The 19,530-nt window shown below is 43.9% G+C and overlaps 1 protein-coding gene across 7 annotated transcripts in view; it reads left to right on the top strand.

The window, feature by feature from the left end:
• sorcs1 (sortilin-related VPS10 domain containing receptor 1) overlaps window positions 1–19,530 on the top strand; it is a 163,740-nt gene that overhangs the window by 64,713 nt on the left and 79,497 nt on the right. For all 7 annotated transcript variants that reach the window (XM_008422146.3, XM_081611723.1, XM_081611718.1 and 4 more), the window contains exon 2: window positions 18,421–18,488. In XM_008422146.3, coding sequence (XP_008420368.2) covers window positions 18,421–18,488 — 68 coding nt within the window. The remainder of the gene's footprint in view (window positions 1–18,420; window positions 18,489–19,530) is intronic.

Raw genomic sequence — 19,530 nt, 5'->3', positions numbered from 1 at the left:
TTCAATGACTCTCACACCTTCCTTAGTGTGAACAAATTCTGAACCACCAGAAGAATCTCCAAGTTTACCAAACGGATTCAGACCAAAGTTCCTTAAAACTGAAGCATTTGACTTAAAGGCAGTGTCATGTGTTGTTGACACGTTCTTTTGTTGACGTAATCCATGAACACATTCTGACTGTAAAGAAAGTCATGTTGACATGGAAAAGCTGTTCTGTCGAGGTTTTAAAGCAGGGGTCCCTAAACTTTTTCCTGTGAAGGCCACATAACGTTTCCCTTCTCTGGTGGGGGCCGGAGTCAGTTTGTAACAGAAAAAGTGTTACACGGTTATCACCTGCGCTGCCGGAAATTGTTGATGGGGGAGGATGGGGGGGTCGTTTCTCGATTGATTTTTACTCGGAAAGCACAAGGGCAAAAACCGTTAGTGAAACGGTCACTGGGACTGACTAGTATATATTCCATTGAGGGAAAGTAACTTTTAACATATGAATTCCTCATATGTTAACATAAAGGCTCATTTTGAAGTATAAGCTGCTACTTGCCAGGCATTGCTTCGAAGAATTCAACCTGCGGCGTTCATAACTAACACACATAACAAACACGTGTTCATCTGTTCTACCGTTAGCAAACAGCCGTACTGATTAAATAACATAAAAGTCAAGCAGTTCCCTAAAAGTCCACCAGATGGCAGCAATGCGCCATGCAAAACAAAACACCCACAGTTTACAGGACACACTTCCTGCTAAAGAGCCCCCTGGTGGTCTTTAGCTTCTCGGCTTCAAACCCGACGAGGAATTCATTCTGCTTTATTTAACATAGTTTGTGCTTGATTTTTAAATAAAATTATTTGTTTTTTCAGTCGAGGCAGATTGTGATTGAGTAGCTCTCAAGGTAACCAAATCACAAAAAAAATCAAATATATTTTCTTTTAATTTTGCAGTTTTGCCTTCATTTTTTAGGTTTTACAGCTTTTTGAAGCTTTATTCATAAAATAGAATTAATAAAATGAATTTGTTGCCAGGAAGTCCTTCTGGTTTTTGAAATCAGACCCAGAAAAATGTTCAAAACAGGAAATTATGCAATCAAAGACAAAAAGAGAACAAACTTCAGCTGCAAAATGTCATGAATCTTGTCATCTGTGGAGCCTCTTGTTCTTCCTCCTTCTGCTTCTGTAACAAAGTCCTCGATGAGCGTGTTTGTCAGACAGCCTGGAAACTTAAAACTGGACAGCAACACAGAACTTCTGGGAGACGGAGGAAGACGGGGACAAATGTGTCCAAAACAAAAAGCCCAGCTGTCACTGGAGCGGTCCTGAACTGACTCCCTGCTTACAGAGGCGGCCGTCTGGATCCACGACGGGAAATCAACAGGAAGTCAGAAACATTCACACTCAGCGAAAAGAAAGAAAAGCTGCATCTTTACCTCCTGCACTCTGCAGCACCGCTCCGACTCTGGAGCGCCATGGAAACCTTCACCGAACGTCACTGAGACAAAATGAACTAACAAAGGCAGAAACATTTAACAAAAACTCATTTAACTGACAGCAGTCAGGAGCTGCAGGCCGCAGAGAGGATTCACCAGAAAGGAAAATCAGTCATTAAATCTAACTCTACATGTAAAACTCCACCTCAACAAACCCGAGTCCGTCCGTCCATCTGTCTGTCCGTCCGTCTGTCCGTTGTTTGGAAAAACATCAGCAGTGAGATTAGAGGAGCAACTGATGCTTATCAATCTGAGTTGTAAGTGTTACAAGGCTGTTTAAAATCCATCTATCCTCAGTAAGAACATTTATTCAAGTGTAAAACTCGTAAAACTGCTGACAGGGTCAGAAATCCCAGGGAATTTATTCCAAGGTCAAAAGAAATGATCAGAAAAATGACAAAAACCTGAGAGTTTTATCTTCAACCTGCTAAAAGAGAGCTGTAAAGGCTTTGAAGGGTTTAAGCTGCTCCTGATTTCATGGTAAGATGTCTGGACCCTCTGGACAGGAGAGACCAAAGTAGAGATGTGTGGTCATAGCTAACTGTTAGGCCATCAAACCAGCGGGTCGGCAGAAACACCAGCACAGGCATGGTGGAGGAGGAATGGTGATTCGGCATCAACAGAACAACGATCCAAACACAGCAGCAAATTTACACCAGAAACCCATCCATCCATTTTCTTTCACCCTTGTCCCTCAGTGGGGTCAGGAGGGTTGCTGGTGCCTCTCCAGCTAGCGTGCCGGGCGATAGGCGGGGTCACCTGGACAGGTCGCCAGTCTGTCGCAGGGCAACACAGAGACACACAACCATGCACACACACACACACTCACACCTAGGGGCAATTTAGACAGACCAATTAACCTGACAGTCATGTTTTTGGACTGAGGGAGGAAACCGGAGTACCAGGAGAAAACCCACCATGCACAGGGAGAACATGGAGACTCCATGCAGAAAGACCGGGAATCGAACCCAGAACCTTCTTGCTGGAAGGCAACAGCTCTACCAACTGCGCCACTGTGCAGCCCACACACCAGAAACCCTGAAGAAGAAATTCATCAAGGTGCTGAAATGGTCCAGTTAAAGTCTCGAGCTGGTTAAAAGGCTGAGGTGGAACCTTTGATGTTTGCAAAACCTCAACGCTGGAAAGGAGGGCGAGCAGATTCCTCCACCCTGCTGCCGGGTTAAAGGGTGTACTTAGTTTTCCATATGTCCGTGTTTTTCTGATTTTTATTGAGCCCTAAGAGGAAAACCTCAGAACGTGTCTGTATTTTCTTCATCCTTTTCCGTATCTCATATTTACTATGACGGCTTCCTAAAGCAGGTCACAGGTTTCCAGCTGAAGGTGAAAAAGTGGAAAGCCTCCCAGGCGGTGCGCTCTCCACAACAATGCAATACCATCAATCCCACAACTTCTACACAGTTATGGCCTTTATGATGATGATGATGATGGTGGCGATAATGGCGGCTACGCAGCGCAGCAATCCAGCAGGAAGGATATCTGAAAACCGTCGGTAAAATCCATCAGGGGAATTTGTTTGGGCCTGCTGTGTATCTCAGGGCTCTGCTGCTGCTTCTTCAGATTAAATCTGGTTTGTGATCCACTGAGGCGCCTTAACAGGAGAAACTCCCTGTTAATCTGTCTGACTTTTACATGAGCAGGAAAGAAAAAACATGAAATAAAAGCACAAAATCATCTGTAACGACCTGGAAGAGATTTAAAAACACATTTATTATAGTTTCCAGGCTCAGCACAGAATTAGTTATTTCTCATTTATATTCACATCTTATAAACTTGGTGGTTGAATTTGTTGCCTGTTGAAAAGTCAAAGATTTAGTTATGTAGTTTATACTCATAGTTCTATATAAATATGTTAACATTGATTTCTAGTTTGTGTTTAAAGCAAAAGATGTGCTTGAACTATTTTTCAAATGATTTTTAAAAATCTTTTTTCTTTTGTCACAAACTGTTGATGGGAATATTTATGGTTTAACAGAACATGATTATTGGATCTTTAACAGCCGGATCAATTCAATTCACAAACATTTTATTCACCCAACGGAAATGAAACGCAACTCAAAGAATCGTTGTGCATAGTGACTCCATCAGTGGTTGGCAGCTCTGCTGGTCCACCTCCTTTGCTTTTGCTGCTCTTCTTTACTCTGTCGCTGGGCAGAGGGACGTTGGAGTCGGGTTGTTTGGACTTCATGTCCCTCTGTCTGCTGATGACGGACAAAAGTGTTTTGTAGCCACACAGTCTGTTGTTTTCTTCCTCTTGTCTCCTCTATCAATCCTCCGAGGGCCTTTCTTTGTTGGCAGCAGAGTAGAAGAGGGGGGGAGGTGTTACTGGCCGCCGGTTTGGTCCAGAGTCTGGATGTCTCGCGTGTCCCTGGGAAATGGTCACTTTTTGGTTGTATGACTGTGGCTCAGAGGGAAGAGTCGTCTGGAAACTGCAGCAACGTTTTGAAGTGTCAGCGAACCAGCGACGCTGTTCATCAGTGTGTGAACGTCTGACCATCAGACGGGTGACCAGGACTTTGTAATATACAGACACTTGGCACCAAATACGATTTTCTTTTTCGATGCGAGACCAATAACTGACATTTTCACGGCGGTCTGAACGGACCAATCCGACCTTTTCACTCCTCAATAAACTACTTGATCCACTTCCACACGTGGAACTAAATCAGATAAATATCTGATAGTTTTCAAACTCTCTGCAGTCTGAACAGACGTGTTGCATTTAATCTGATGTTTGTGTCATTGACATGAGACATGCGTCATAATTCTGCTCCAGAAAAATCCAGATGCAGTAAATCCAAACAGAACGGCTGAAAATAAATGATATTTATGAAGGAAATGTGTGTCACATCACATCTGTGGACATCACGGCTCCATCTCTGCTTCTTTCTCACGCCTCGGTCTCACAGAGACAGCGCCACCGACTGGCCCGGCGTACGTACTGCAGCCTTAACAAAAGGTTATGATGGTTGTCTCTGTGTGGAAGCACAAGATGATTAGATGTTACTATATTTATACTTCTTTCTTCCATGTCCCAGAAAAACTTTTCTTTAAAAAAATAAACACAGACTGATGTTATAATGTTATTGTCTAATTTATATTTCTAGCAAACATCCACAATAATCTGTTTCCTTCATTGAAAAGACAAGAAAATCCTCAGGAAAATAAAACCTGGGAGTCCCATTCCAGAAGCACATTCTTGTTTTCAGACGTCTTGATTTAAAATGAGCCTCAAAGCTGAGCTGCAATTACATCCCCAAGCCTTGAGTCAATTTTTAATCATAAAAGGTAAATATGGAGCCTGTGAAACGGAGCAGGCAAACTACATGCATGTGCAGAGAGTTGTAGGTTTGATCCGGGCCCTTGCTGCTTTAGTCGCTCCAAAATCCTCAGCTAATCGCAAAATCTTCTGGATCTACAGCAGAAATTACATTTCTCTGAATACACTGACACCCAGGCACAATAAGCCCCTCAAACATCTGAAAATCTCATTTATTCAGCAGAAATATGAAGATCTGGCAGCAATCGGCTCATTGATGAAAGCGGCTGTGACCTTTTAAAGGTTTACTTTGGGTTTTGATGGTGGCCTGATAATTAGGGACGTGTCAGCGTGAAACCGTTCTGCCTTCTGAGCTCATTCATGTGTGACAGATTTATTTTACTCCTATTCAGTGTTTCCTCTGATAATATGGAAAACATCTTGTCCTCAACAAGGTCAGCTTCACATTTATGATGAACCTGATCACTGTGATATTATTGATTAAGCTGTAAAGCCTCTTGACCACATGCTGCTCCCATCAGCTGACCTCCGACACCAGACTGGCAGGTCTGAGCTTTTCTCCAGTCGGTCTGCTTTGTGGTTACAGGAAACCGCGATGAGCAATTAGAAACACATGCAGATAACACGCTGGTTCTGGCCGACCAATAACTCTGAGCTTTATGGCTCTCGGTGGCAGAGCTGGATCGGCTCGGTGCGGCGCTCCACCCTCTGAGAGCTCCTTATTAATTTATGCATTGAGCTGGAAAAGGTCCAGTGTGAAATCTCCGACAGCCTCGACTCGCCGCTGCCAGCTCAGATGATGCCGCAGTGAGTGATTGGATGGTGTTAGAAATACCATTAAAACGTTTAAAGTGGCAGGCAGGAGCCAGTCAACAATAAATCACTCTGTGGTATCGATGCGTTTTATTTCCTCAGAACAGAACTTTGGCTTCAGGCCGTCCAGCCGCTGCCTGAGCAAAACGCTGCGTTTCAGAGACACGTGGGCGAAAAGGATAACAGAGAAAAACACAAATCATTAAAACACGTACAAGAAAATCTGCTGCTGTTGACAGGTTGGGTTTTATTATTGTTAATAATAACATAAATATTTTATAGATTGTTATGCATGCCTTGTTTTCTTATGTTTCTACTTTTTGTAGCATTATTATAACTTATTCAGTTCTGAACTGGTGAATATTGACATTCTAACCAGCTGTTTGACTCAGAGCCAAATGTTCAGCTGAATGTGTTTAAAACAGAAATGGACCATCAGAAATAGAAGCTGGATTTTTCTGACTGAACGGCTGCAGAGCGTCAAACGGCTCATCTTTGTTTTTGGCTGTTTTCTAAATGTACAGGAAAAGAAGAACTAAACAATGATGAGGTGACATGAAGCCATTTGAAAGCAGGAGGTTAGAGGTACATAACAGCAAGCTTTTATTTTGATAGTCTACTTCTGCTTATTGGCAGGTGAATTTCCATGTTGCCTAAATATTTAACTGTGAGCTAAAAATTCAGCTTGTAAAATGAAACATTTTAGTTTTAAATATGAAAATATGACTGAAAAATTTTATTGACAGGCTAAATAACTGGCATCATTAATTTTGGACTGTAGCTTTACAAACATTGTTGTGGATTTTGCTGAGACGTCGTTTGATCCTCTGGAAGCGTCCATGGCTCGGTTCAGAGCAGCATTAAGATCCGCTGTGCGTTCAGAGCGAAGGCCTGTGGCGCTCGGCGTCAGGCTGACGGCCGCCACACACACACTCCTCCGTCATGTTTACTCATGTCCTCTACGTTAACCTGCAGGTCATGACACCTTTTCACGTTGCAGCATGTCCAAACGGCCATCGCTGCAGCTGATACTTGCTCACAGAGAAACGCCTTCATCCCTCGGATTTGTCTGCTTTCCCCTCCTGTTCAGTCCTGCCAAACTTGCTCATTTGTCCTTGGATTAATTCCTGCTAGAGGGGAGCCAGAATGCCTCCCGCCTCGGCTTGTACAAGCGCTCTGCAGCCAAAGCCTCGTCTGGCTCAGCAGCCTGGCCTTGAACGGCTTCCTGTGTGGGCTGGGTTGAATTTCTGGTCAGGACTGGCACCACGAGGTGCCAACTGTTATTCAATACAAGTGAAGTCTGACAGTTTGGGTTTGACCTTTGAGACCCAACGTGGTGAGATCGTCTGATGGAGCCGTTCTGGTGCTGCTGACCCCGGGCTGCTGGGCTTCAGAAACCAAAGGTGATTGTTTACCGTCCTGTTGACCAAATGATATCCTATAAGCAGCTGAACCTGAGCTCACACTTTGCCTGTCGACTGTCTCGTTGGTTAGAGTCTCTGGTGGAGAACTTGAACCAGAGGTTATTCAGTTTGACCTGCAGAAATTCACCTCTGACCAACGTCCAGCTGTGTTATGAATTTCAGAGAAATTCGCTCTTGTGGCCTGAATCTGGATGAAACTGAAGATCGAAGGGAGCAAAACACAAAATCTTGAGCCTCTAGACAAATGCATGCTGCTCTCTCCAGATTCCCAAATGTTTTATCCTTTTCCTCACTTCATGAAGGTTTTATGATTAACTTTCATGTTTGTGATAAACGTGGAGGAAGCGGGGTCATGGTTCTGTCTAGGCCGCGCCAAAGTGTTGCTCCTATTTTATATCATCATAAATTGAATGCAAATCATGAGGATCTTTATTGAAAACATGAACTGGGAGTCGGGAGCAAACAGCCGAGCTTGTTAGCTGCCACCACCATCAGTGGCTCCCCAGGCGGCTCCTTGGGGGTCTGCTTTTAATCCAGCGTTGCCCCGGGCAACGACTGCACCACCCTCCAGGATGCAAAGTGGATGAAATTAAACAAAATCAAAGATCCTAAAATCCCTTTGATGAAGTTAACATTTCTAGATCTTCAGTAACTCGGTACTTTGTCCTCCAGTGAACAGCCAGCAAATATGAGCTCTTATGAAGCCTTTTAAAGAAATTATGCAAATCTATTAAAGTTTCAAAGTGGATTTCAAAGGAAGGTGAAGTGAAGGTGCCACAGAGGTTTGTTTGACCTTTCACCTTTGCTGCAGTAGAAATATCTGGAGGCCAAACCTCCGCTCCACCTTCCTCTTCACTGAAGTTCAGATTCCACCTGAGCGTGTTTCAGGTGAGAAGGTTGAATGTGACATGAATAAATCAAACATTCATAACTGCTGAAATGACCAAAACACAAACACGCCTCAGAGCTGAATGGAGGCGGCTCGCCGCTCCGTTTCTCATTCAGCGCAGGAAGCGCTTTGTGTTCTGTGAAAGATGCTCTCACTGCTATCTGCGGGACGCTGGCCATGAATTTCCTTTCAGTAATTGTGTCAGGTCTTATCTCCGCTTTATGACAAACTGCTAAACAGTGATTTATTGTCTCAATTGGCATTCTCTTCAGGATCTTTGGTCATTGAATGCCTGGAAAAATGTTTAAACAGGCTTGACTTGTGCGTGTGCAAATGTTGGAGCACATTTAGGATGCCGCACATTTAGGATGCCGCACATTTAGGATGCCGCACAAGGTGCCGGCTGCTGGGAGATGTTTCAGTTTGCAACAAGCTAAATGAAAGGACTGGTTCAGGATCTGTAATCAGTCTGAACCGTAGTTTACTTTTTATACGACGACTGCTGTGGACAGGTCACCAGGTCACCAGTCCATCGGACTCAGGACGACCATGCACACAGTCAGATCTCAGTGCAGCTTAGTGACCAGTCGACCTGTCAGGGTTTTAGGCTTTGGAAGGAAGAACCCGGAGAGAACCCGGCCATGCAGAGGGAGAACATGCAACCATGCAGAATCCAACCCTGAAGTAACAACATGTATGAATCACCAGCCGACGTAACGCTGCATCAGCAGCCGCTCTGCTGCACGTCATCTTCAGAATGTTGGCAAGAAAACCTTATTCTCTTTAAATGATTTACAATTAGGCTAATAAAATAATCTACAGTCAAATCAAACGTTGCTGAACGGCCGACAGAATGACCAGCTGATGGAACGTCCTCTACCGGTCAAAAGGACCAGCAGCTCTGGTGTTTTCATAAACGGATCTTACAAAATCAGAAGAATAATGTTCATATAGTTCATCAGTAAGTCTGATTAGTAAGATCCCATCAAATGTTGATATTTGACCCAAGTGGAGCTGATGGAAACTTTAATATGTTTTTATGATGAGCTCATCTTAAATGAATAATGTTACGTACAATTCAAGGTGTTTTTCTTTTATTCGATATTTTAATATCAACGCCCACAGATTTCAGCAACCCTTTACTCAACAAACCTTATTAAACTTTACTAAAGACAGTCAGGATTTTAGGAGAAAGTTCTCAATTTTCTTGCTGAGATTAAACTAAAAACATTTTCTAAACCAACAAAATAAAAAAATTTTGACTAAAAAAGTTAGAAACCTGCACAGCTTTCCGTTGTTAGGAGCTACCATGAGTTCTTCTTCTCTGCTGTTTCAGAAAATGTTGTGTTTACAAAAATGAAAGACTAACAATAAAATTATTAAGCATTTTATTTGGAAATAAACAATAAACACGGCCCCTCAGTGCTTTCAGTTCGGTTATTTTTTTACAGGACGTTTTAAGCGAGTGTTGAGCCTGCAGAGACGATGCTCTGTAAATAAAGAGAATATTTGCTGAATGTGAATCGTGAGAGGAACCGGATGAATTACTGCGTTGCACCTGCATGTAAAGATTCCTGGATTCTTGTCGACACGTTTCCGCATCAGTTTCCTGCAGATGATTCCCAGAAACAGGCGGCGCAGAAACAAAACGACGTGGAGGGCTTTGTAGTTCAGACATGAAAAGAGATGTAATCATCGTGTACAACCACATCTCTGCATACTTTTTAATACTTATTACCGGCGCACATCTTATTAATGACTCCCTTAAGCCTTTCAAGTGTTCAAATGCTTTCTGCAGCTCCACATTTCAGAGATCAGGCTCTTAATTGCAAAAACGGTCACAGTGAATCCATCCAGCGTGGCATGGAGGGAAATGTGCGCGGAGCAAAGTGGGTTAACAAGCAGTTAGGAACAGCATATGGCTGCAAATCAAGGTGTATGGAAAAGCTGCGCCTGCATCATCATCAGAAAAAAGCAAACAAAAAGGCAGCAGCAAACAGCAGTGACAGGTCTGCGGATCAAAGCGGCGGAGCTGCAGGTCGGTGGTGTTCAGTATTCCACCAGCGTCGCTGCAAACCCCGCATGGCCCAAAATAATCTGCTCCAATGCATCAGAAAATGGAGGAACGTTCGTCCTTCTCTCATCAGCGAAAAAACAAAGAGGAGGAAGTAAATTGACGGCATGGTGTAAGTTTCTGGCAGCGTCTCTGCGGTAATTACAACTGAAAGACATCAGGCTGCAGAAAACGGATCATCTACTAATAAGCGGCTCTGATTCCTGCGGCCGGGATGCAGAGGAAGCTCCTGGGGCCGCGCACCCTGACAGGCCTTGATCAATCTGCTTTCCAATGAAGACGCATTATTTTTAGATATGTGACAAGCAGAGGAAAACTCTGCTTCCCAGACATGTTTCACTTTTATATTAGCAAGAGGCACAAGTGGTGCATTTTCCACAGGAAGATGTGACAGGCTAATCCACAGAGAGGAGTGTTTCTGCCTCAGTGATCCCCACAGTGAGCATGACAGTTGGAGCTATCTCTGAACGTCAGCAGGTACAACTTGTTTGCATCATTATATATGAGCACGCTGCCCTGTTTGTGCTCACAGAATTCATTCTGCAGATTAAAAGGAAAGTGTGAAACAGATTCATTAGGTGCTCCTGTGTGTCAGCAGCTCTGAGCTGCAGGAACGAAACCGAATCTGTCCCCTGGAGAAATCTGGTCTCACGTGATTACAGAAATGAGACGTGAAGAAAACAAATAGTTCGCGATGCCCTGCAGAACCTGAACCTGACATTAACCCCCCTCCGTGTGTGTGTGTGTGTGTGTGTGTGTGTGTGTGTGTGTGTGTGTGTGTGTGTGTGTTTGGCTCCTCGCGCCCCAGGAGATGGTAATTGTTGCATGTTGGGGAATTTTGATCCATGATGATATTTTCTTTCCTCCATCTAAGGACAATTACCGGAGAGTACAGCAGATATCCGTGTTTGCTGGCAGCAAAGGCAAAGTTTGGATTAGAGAGAAATAAAAGGATACTTTAAATATGTGGAGCTTTGCACAGACACAGTTGTGACTGATCCGCACCTCGAGCTGAGGCTTTTCTCTGCATGACTAATATATCTGTGCTCTTTCCTTATGCGTTTGCAAGCCTTCTTGAACATCCTCCAGAGACACGTCTCCTCTTTGAACTGCGCTCTTCATCCATCAGGACCATGTCCACTGCAGAAGCTGCACCACTCCGGCTGCTCAGCGCAGAATAAATCAGCTTTTGATGGTGTGGTCATGCTCTGAACAGACGGGAATGAAAGGCAACGGCAGCTTAAATAAACTGGGATGCTGCCGTGTTGTTTTACATTTTCCCCCGGTGCCGTGCAGCAGGTGAGCTGATGCAGTTTGCTTTCATTAGGAGAGAGGAAACGGCTGCATAACAGAAATCACCGTAAATCACTCTGCTGGAGCTGATGCACATAAATGGTGTGTTTTGAAAGTAATGTACTTCCATTTAGAGAGGCTTCTTTTGTGGCTGCCCTGTGAGGCAGGCAGCAAAAATATCTGGATCGGAAGCCATATTCAGTGGAAACGTTACAGTAAAGGACCACTTTAATATGTTTCTATATTTAATAATAGCTTGGTTTCCTCAGAGGTAAAAGGTTTGGGGTTCAGATCTCACCTGATGGATTTAATATGCTGCAGAGTTTTTCATGCTGTGGCTGCATATTAATATACTGTTCAGTTTATGCATATAGTGCATTTGAATCCACATCCCAGTTGATCCTGGTTATCAGACAGTTCAAAGTTTCTGTGTAATGAAGCCCAGCAGCCGTCTCTCCTCCTGGACAGACACCAGCGCTGCCTGGTGTACAGCAATCCCTCATACTGAGCATGCATGAAGCCTTTAACAGGAAGAACCCTCCAACAGAACCAGAACCAGAACCAGAACCTGGCTCAGTTCTAACTGATCTGCTGCAGCTGACTGGAGGTTTACATGATAAACACACAAGACAAACATTTGTGGCTGCAAATACTTGAAAACTCCTGAGTCTGCAAGTATTTGGTTCAACCTGCTTTGAGAAACATTCCCAGAATTCCCAGAAGGATAAAAAATCCACACGATAAACTTTACATGCTACAGAAACTTAAACCGTTTTTATAAACCAACTTCTGTTGTGACGTTAGTGGACAGGCTGGATGCTCAGAAAGTTCTGGGCAGATTTTTACAAAGTAACAAGGCAACAAACTTTAGTTTCTGTGTTAGTTGGACCCGGAGTGGCAGGACCGACCGGTGGTTCTGCAGCTGCCGTCCACATTCACATCTAATTTGACACCATGGAAGAAACTCTTACAGCATTTTTCACACAAAGCTTTGTTTGGAGCAAACAGTCTGCGTCTCAAAGCACCACTTCCTGTCAGCTGCTGTGCAGAAACATGGCAGCTTTCTGCATGTGGGCCGACGTGACGGGTTTGGTTCTGATCAGGTCCCGAGTTTTCCTTATCGCTGCTGCAGTTCACAGCGTCACATCGATACACTTTTGGAATTACAGTTTGCACTAAGAAACAAAACTTTAAAAGCTACTTCCCCCATTTCCATAAAACTGTATTTCTTTGATAAGAAACTGATTTATTTATTAGAAATGTAATAATTTAAAGACGTTCATATCTACTGAACATTTTTCACATTTTGTCAAAAACAGAAACTACTTTTTATGGGATTTTTATGTGATTAACCAAAACGAAATGGTGCATAGTTATGAAGTAAAGGATAAATGATGCATGGGTCTTTATGTTTTTACAAATCTGAAAAGTGTGGCATGTGTTAGCACTTCCTCTCAGTCATCTGGGTTTGTTTCCTCCAGCTCTGCACATCTGGGCCGTTCGTCTCTGAAAGTCTGGATGTGGATATCTGTGAACATCAGTTTTCAATTGTTGCTAAGGATTTTCAATCGGATTTCAGTGTGGACTTTGACTGGGCCGTTCTGTCACAGCATTAAGCTTTGGTCTGATTAACACTCAGTCTGGGTGGACGTCCAGGTCCTGGTAGGTCTCCAGTTGGTCCATTATGTCTCCAGCTGCAGACCCACAGAGCAGCCCAACGACTCCCCCACTCTTATCCTACAGACTAGTCAGCAGCAATTAGCAAACACCTGGTGGAACTTCTCATCTGCTGAGCTGCTTGTCAGTGCAACATAACAAAACCGTCAGAAGCTTAACAGAGAAACATTTTTCTGCTGAAGACAGAGTGTCAGAAAGACCAGGAGCTTCTTAAAGAGACAGAGACCCAATTTTAAATCATTAAAGTCAAATGTCTTTTAAGTCATATTTAATTGATCGTGCTATAAAATGGAACATGTATAAAGGGGCTGTAAAGGATGGAGTCAGACTTTCACCTTTTACTGGATGAAAAAATCTGAATATTTGCGTCTGGATCTTTGTAAAACGTGTCGGAAGTCTGAGATTAGTTTTGTCTTTCTGGTGCCTTCATGCATCATAAGCGAGTCGGCCTGTGGAGAGGTGTCCTCCACAGAGCCTGTCTGTGTATTTACAGTATGGAGCCTCCGGGCCCAACTGGCACCGCAAGTGAGGAACATATGCACCTTCCAGTGGGAGCCCATCTGACCGGGCCGCTGGCTGACGACCGCCTGCTTCTCTCCATATGCAGCCGGCAGACGGCCAGGGCAGGGCGGACTCTGCCCTTCAGTCGGTGAGACGTTCCTCTGAGCCTGCAGCCGGAGCGCCGTGTGTCATGTCGGACTCGCTCTGAGCTGGAAAACCTTCCACACCTGCTCACCTTTACCTGCACCCAGACACGCTAACGACTGGCTCAGATTGTTAAAGCTATAATTGCCCCATTACCCTCACCTTCAACCTGCTTTTCTCACAAACACACGTTGACTCGCAGAGGAGAATGTGATGTGTGACGGAAATAATGAGTGGAGGACGAAAAGAGACGCTGAATGCTGGGGATGGAGCCTCCAGGTGGGCCGCTGAGTGGACCCGGTTGCTCATTAGCATTAGCATTAGCATGCACGGTTCTGACTTTAAGGTGATTGTCCCCTCCGTCCCCAGGCTGACTCCTGATCAATGCAGGGTTACGGGTCTTTATCCGGGTGAATGTTCAGAACACCGAGTCCCTGTCGACCCGACACCGACCCGTTTCCATGGCACCGGCAGGGGTCCAGGGGCTGCAGATGTTGGCGCATATTTAATAAGCCTGATCACAGGAGCCCCCGACCTCGCCGCGTAATTCCTCTACCCAAGGTGCATCTGTTCGCCGTGTTCTCACTGCAGCCTCATGCTGGAGCAACAGTTTCACAAAGTCACACAAGTCATGGAGTGACTGACTGACTGACTGACTGACTGACTGCTGCTGCTGCTGCTGCTGCTGCTGCTGCTGCTGCCACGGCAACAAGCGGGGCGATGCGGAGGGGAGCTGATGGACGCAGGTTTCCAACTCCATCAGTGTTTAGTTTTGTTGAACAGTCAGAGATAAGAACACAGTGATACACAGAGTGGGCAGTTTCAGAGTGACCACTGCAGCATCTTACCACCTGCAGGTCATCAGATAATCTTTGGATCTCCTGGATCTTATCAGAGTAAACAGTCGGGATCCAGTTTCCTCTCAATGTTTTCCTGCATCTTCAGCCTCTCCGGAGCTTCAAACACTTCCAGTCACAAAGTAAACACACCGAGCCGCTTTCACTTTTACGCTCCGAGCCAAATAAGTTGTTTCTGCCTCGGCTTGTTTCCCTGAAGACTTGGGCTGACCCACTTTCACTCATCCCGCTCACCTTCAGGGCATCAGCCGAATCCGGAAGATTTTCCCAGCAGTGTTTGGAATCAATGGGATATGATTAAGTAATGAGTCTGAAACAATGAGGATAATTTTAAACAGTCGCAGTGTGCAGCAGCTGGCTGCAGCTGGAGTCTGTTCACAGAGAAGACCTGTTGTGTCGGAACATTTCTGATTAACACATGGAGATGATTGATTGGATTAAAAATAGATTTTATGTTGAATTGTTTGACAGACAGTTAAAGGGAACGTTTTGCTCCAACATCTGACTTTATCTTCAACCTCTGAATAGAAACATGGAAGAAAAGCTGAAGACAGGATCAGATAAGTTACATCTGACACACTGAACGAAATATTAGGAACCATTTTAACAAACTTTAACTAGGCTGACGGCCGGTAATTCCAGAAATCAGGAACCTGATTATTCTTCATGATAATGTTTATCAGGTTCTCAAACTTCATTTTTAAAGTTCAAACTTCGTCTGACTGGTTATGTAACAGCAGGTGACTGTGACCCATGTCTGATTTTAAGGAATTGGAGAGTCTGAACACATCAGTTCTGATCAATTCACACCTAAAAAGACTTGATTTGATTCAACTTTTACATCAATGATGTGAAACATGAGTCATAATTCATAAGAAGCCAGATATGATCAAATCCAGATTTCATTTATTTCAAACGGGTTTTTAAAAGAAGAAACCAGCAGGACAGAGAAACGTGTGCGTGCAGGTTTATTTTACCCCTTATCTCAATTTAATGAAATATAAGGAGGAGTTTAAGTATCTGGGGATCTTGTTCACGAATGGGGGAAGAAGGGAGCGGGAGATTGACAGGCGGATTGGGGCAGCGTCTGCCGTGAAGCGGGCGCTGTACCGGTCCGTCGTGGTGAAGAGAGAGCTGAGCCAAAAAGCGAAGCTCTTGATTTACCGGTCGATCTACGTTCCCACCCTCATCTATGGTCATGAGCTTTGGGTCATGACCGAAAGAACGAGATCACGGATACAAGCGGCTGAAATGGGTTTCCTCCTCCGCAGGGTGGCTGGGCTCTCCCTTAGAGAGAGAAGCTCGGTCATCCGGGAGGGACTCAGAGTAGAGCCGCTGCTCCTCCACGTCGAGAGGAGCCAGTTGAGGCTCGGGCATCTGGTCAGGATGCCTCCTGGACGCCTCCCTGGTGAGGAGTTCAGGTCCCACCGGGAGGAGGGGAGACCCAGGACACGCTGGAGGGACGATGTCTCTCTATGGCCTGGGAACGCCTTGGGGTTCCTGGAGGAGCTGGAAGAGGCTGGGGAGGGAAGTCTGGGCCTCCCTTCTTACGCTGCTGCCCCCGCGACCCGAAAAATGGATGGATGGATGGATGGAGTATTTATATGCCTGTTCAATATGCTGTGCTAAAGAACCAACAAATAAATATTAAATAAACAAAATTATTACAAACTGAACTTCAGGACAAGACAATTTAGACAATGACTGAAAATCAGAATTACAAACCTATGAGAGAAATCTGTAGCTGCTTCCAGAAACAATTTTATGCATATTTTTGAAGTTTCACATTAGAAACTGTTGATGGAAACAGAAAAGTTTGAAATAACTCCCTGAATTTTTCTAAAAAGTTTGAACACTTGTTTGCTGGTGTTTTGCTGCTTCCTGTTTAGTGCAGCCCTGCGCAGCGTCAACATCTGAAGGAATGAAAGTCTCTGTATCCTGGCTGATTCACTCCAGACCACTGGATGGAAGCAGGTCCAATTTGGGTTTTCTGTTGTGCAACATTTTAAAAGTTAGCTCAAAATTCAGCTGCTGAGGCGTCGATGTTCCTGCAAAGGAAATCAGATTTCAGCAAAGAGTCAGAAATGAGCATCTGTGTGAACAGTTTAAGCTTTCTACACAAAGTGTTGAGAGCTCTACTTAAATTGATCAACTTCAATATTTTTAATAACTCAGAACCTAAAGTGCTTTTCTAAGTGACATTTAATTAGTTATTTTTACTAATATGGACACAAACTGGTGGATTTTTCATCTTCACACTAAAATAATAGGAGCCATTTTCCATCTTTTTAAAGTATTTATGCTCTGAAGTGTTTCTAAAGCAGCAGCTCAGATTTCCTCTCTTCTGCTTTTGGACACAGCCAGTCACAGAGACTCTGTGTTTTCCCACAGAGACAAGTTTAACATTTTTATGAGGAATTAAAAATGTAATTAGAATACTGGGAAAACTCTCCTACTGATTTCTGTAAGGGTTTAATGTTAACCAGGACTCAGAGCGTCTGTCCTGTTTCTGTCAGCTGCATCCCGTCTCCACACACCTGGATCAGCTTCTTGTCGTTCTGCACATGCTCAGTAGCGAGTCGTTCATTTAATCCAGGTGTGTTGAGACGGGATGCAGGAACCGACTCCTGAATTCAGCTAAAGTTAAAGTCAAATTAACAAGTTAAAGTTTCTCCTCAAAAAACAGTTTGCATTGTGAATAATGGTTTCAGATTCCACACATGAGCCAGATGTAGCTGCTTTTATTCGCAGTGTGTGTGTTTGACTGCGTGAGTCTGGGAGTGTGTTCTGCAGACATCAGAGCCGAAGCAGCAGATTGATGAACGGCTTCAGCCTTCAGGGAGTCAGGAAGCCGAAGCCTCTTCCTTCCTGCTCCTCCGTCCTCCACAAAGACCCCATGAACCATCACACCCTCTGCTCCTGCTCCAACCTCAGTTCCCCCAACACTCATCTTATTCCCACTCTTCCCCAAGGCGCACACTTTTTATTATTTCTACTCTAAACCCTCAACATGTGGTGAGAAAATGCTCTAATTGTTCTGAAAATCTGAAAAGAAAAAGGTGACACCAATGGCAAAATGACAATTGAATCAAAGGAGCAAAAGCAGAGTGTGGATCAGATGATCAGGAGTCTGGTTCCACCGACGTCTGGCCAAGAAACAAACTGGGGATTTTTATCCTCTTTGACAGAAAAAATGTAAATGTTTGCATGATGTTTGACTGGAATAAGCTTCTATTTTAATCTGGTTGATTTCCTTTAATTCTGGATGAAAAGATCAATTTATCCCCAGCAAGTGAGATAAAAACATTCATAGATTTACAGAAGATAAATCTGATGGATAACATCTGAATTTCTGTTCAGCTGTGAGTCTGAGAAAAATATGGAACAAATTAAATAAAAGACATCTGTGTGTGTCTGCATCAAGCTGCTGGGGGTTTCTGATGGAGTAAAGCACCAAACTGTTCATGAGTCAAACAGAAGCTGGACGAGTCCGACGAGTTTCTATCAGTGAAAAACACGAACAAATCCACAAACTTTCTGGATAGAAATGTTTCCTCAGATTGGTTTGGCCCAACAGGCTGCCGCTCTGAGTGACGCAGGTCTAGAATGCGACGCTCGTCCTCCAGGGACGGCGATACATCAGGGTCAAAATGAGAAAAATCTACTTAATTTAACTGGATGATGGATGGAGGCCCAGTTACTCAGACGGACAAAAAGAACTTCCACTTTGAACAAAGTTAGAGAGAAAAAAGGCTCAACATTTTGTTAGTCTGACATTTACAGTCTAATTATTTCAGACCAAAAGGAGAAAGAGGCTGAAATCTGACTCAGCTGATCTGACTGGGACTCATTTTTTCCTTCCTCTCAATGTTCCTTGAATTTCTGTCTTTAAATTTCCTGTAAATTTAACGTCTTTATGTGTGAAAGGAATAGATTTGCATCCTAACTGTTGCCTCTGTTGTCTTGCAGGTAATTCTGATGCTAACCAAACTCTTTGACTTCAACCTCAACAGCGTGACGGAGAGTTCGTTATGGAGGTAAGAGTCTGACACGTTTCTCCAGGTCATGATGGAGCACGTCTGAGTTTGACACAGTAAATTGGTCCGAGGAGCCGCTGAGGCGCCGTCCACACTTCCCATGGCTTTAATCGTGATTTAAAAACCAAGATCTGGGGATCATGAGCCCATCAGAACCGGGAGCTGAAGGCTCGTTAGTGGAACCAGTCCAGAACTCTGAACCCAGAACCATCAGCTCAAACTCAGGCTGTGCTCAAGTCATGAACGTGTTGAATAAATCTTTTCAGGTCAGTTTTATGAGATAAGCTCCAACACTTCCAGCTTCTGCAGTGAGTTATGAGTAAAAGTCATATTCTGGAAAACAATCATTTTTATTACTAAACATATTTAAAGCTGCTTGTGTCACAGTGTTTGGGTTTCTTCTGTGTTTCTGCTTTATTTCCTTGTTCATATCAGTTAATATCTGATCATATCTGTATTTAGACTTTTGTTTTTTTATTCCTGGATTTTGTTCTTGGCGTTTTTCTTCATCTCTGACTTTCAGTCTCAGTTCTTCTCCATGTTCATCATTCAGACTTTAACTGGTTCCACCGAGACAAAATAATGAATTTTTAATAAATATTCGATTCTCTGCCAGCTGTCAATCCAAACGCTTATTAAAAACTTTGTTTTAATTTGCCTTTGGCTAAATAATGTTATTTAATGTCCCTTTGGGATTAATTAACCATTTTGGAATAAGAAAAGTTTCTTTTAGTGAAGTGTTTTTGTGGAATATTAGCCAACCATCTTTGCAGCGTTTATTGTCTCGACTAAAAATGACTTTATTGAGGAAAGTGTTTGAAGGGTTTCTCATCTGTCCTGTGTCTGGGAGGCAGCCTGAGGCGGCGCAGACACTGCGCTGAACGCAGCGTCGCAGGAGGCCACTCGGCTCAGAGCAGCCAGCCATGATCCTGCATTATCCCGGTAATGGTGCCTCTCCGACGCTGTGATAAATCTAATAACCTGAGAAAACACAGCGCTTCGTAATGGACGGATGATTAAAGGTGTGTGTGGAAAAGCCTGA

This window comes from Poecilia reticulata, chromosome 1 (assembly GCF_904066995.2).
Source record: "Poecilia reticulata chromosome 1, P_reticulata-male-v2, whole genome shotgun sequence".
Classification (NCBI taxonomy): Eukaryota; Metazoa; Chordata; class Actinopteri; order Cyprinodontiformes; family Poeciliidae; genus Poecilia; species Poecilia reticulata.
Note: the sequence above shows the minus strand (reverse complement) of the source record. Positions and strands in the feature narration are given on the sequence as shown.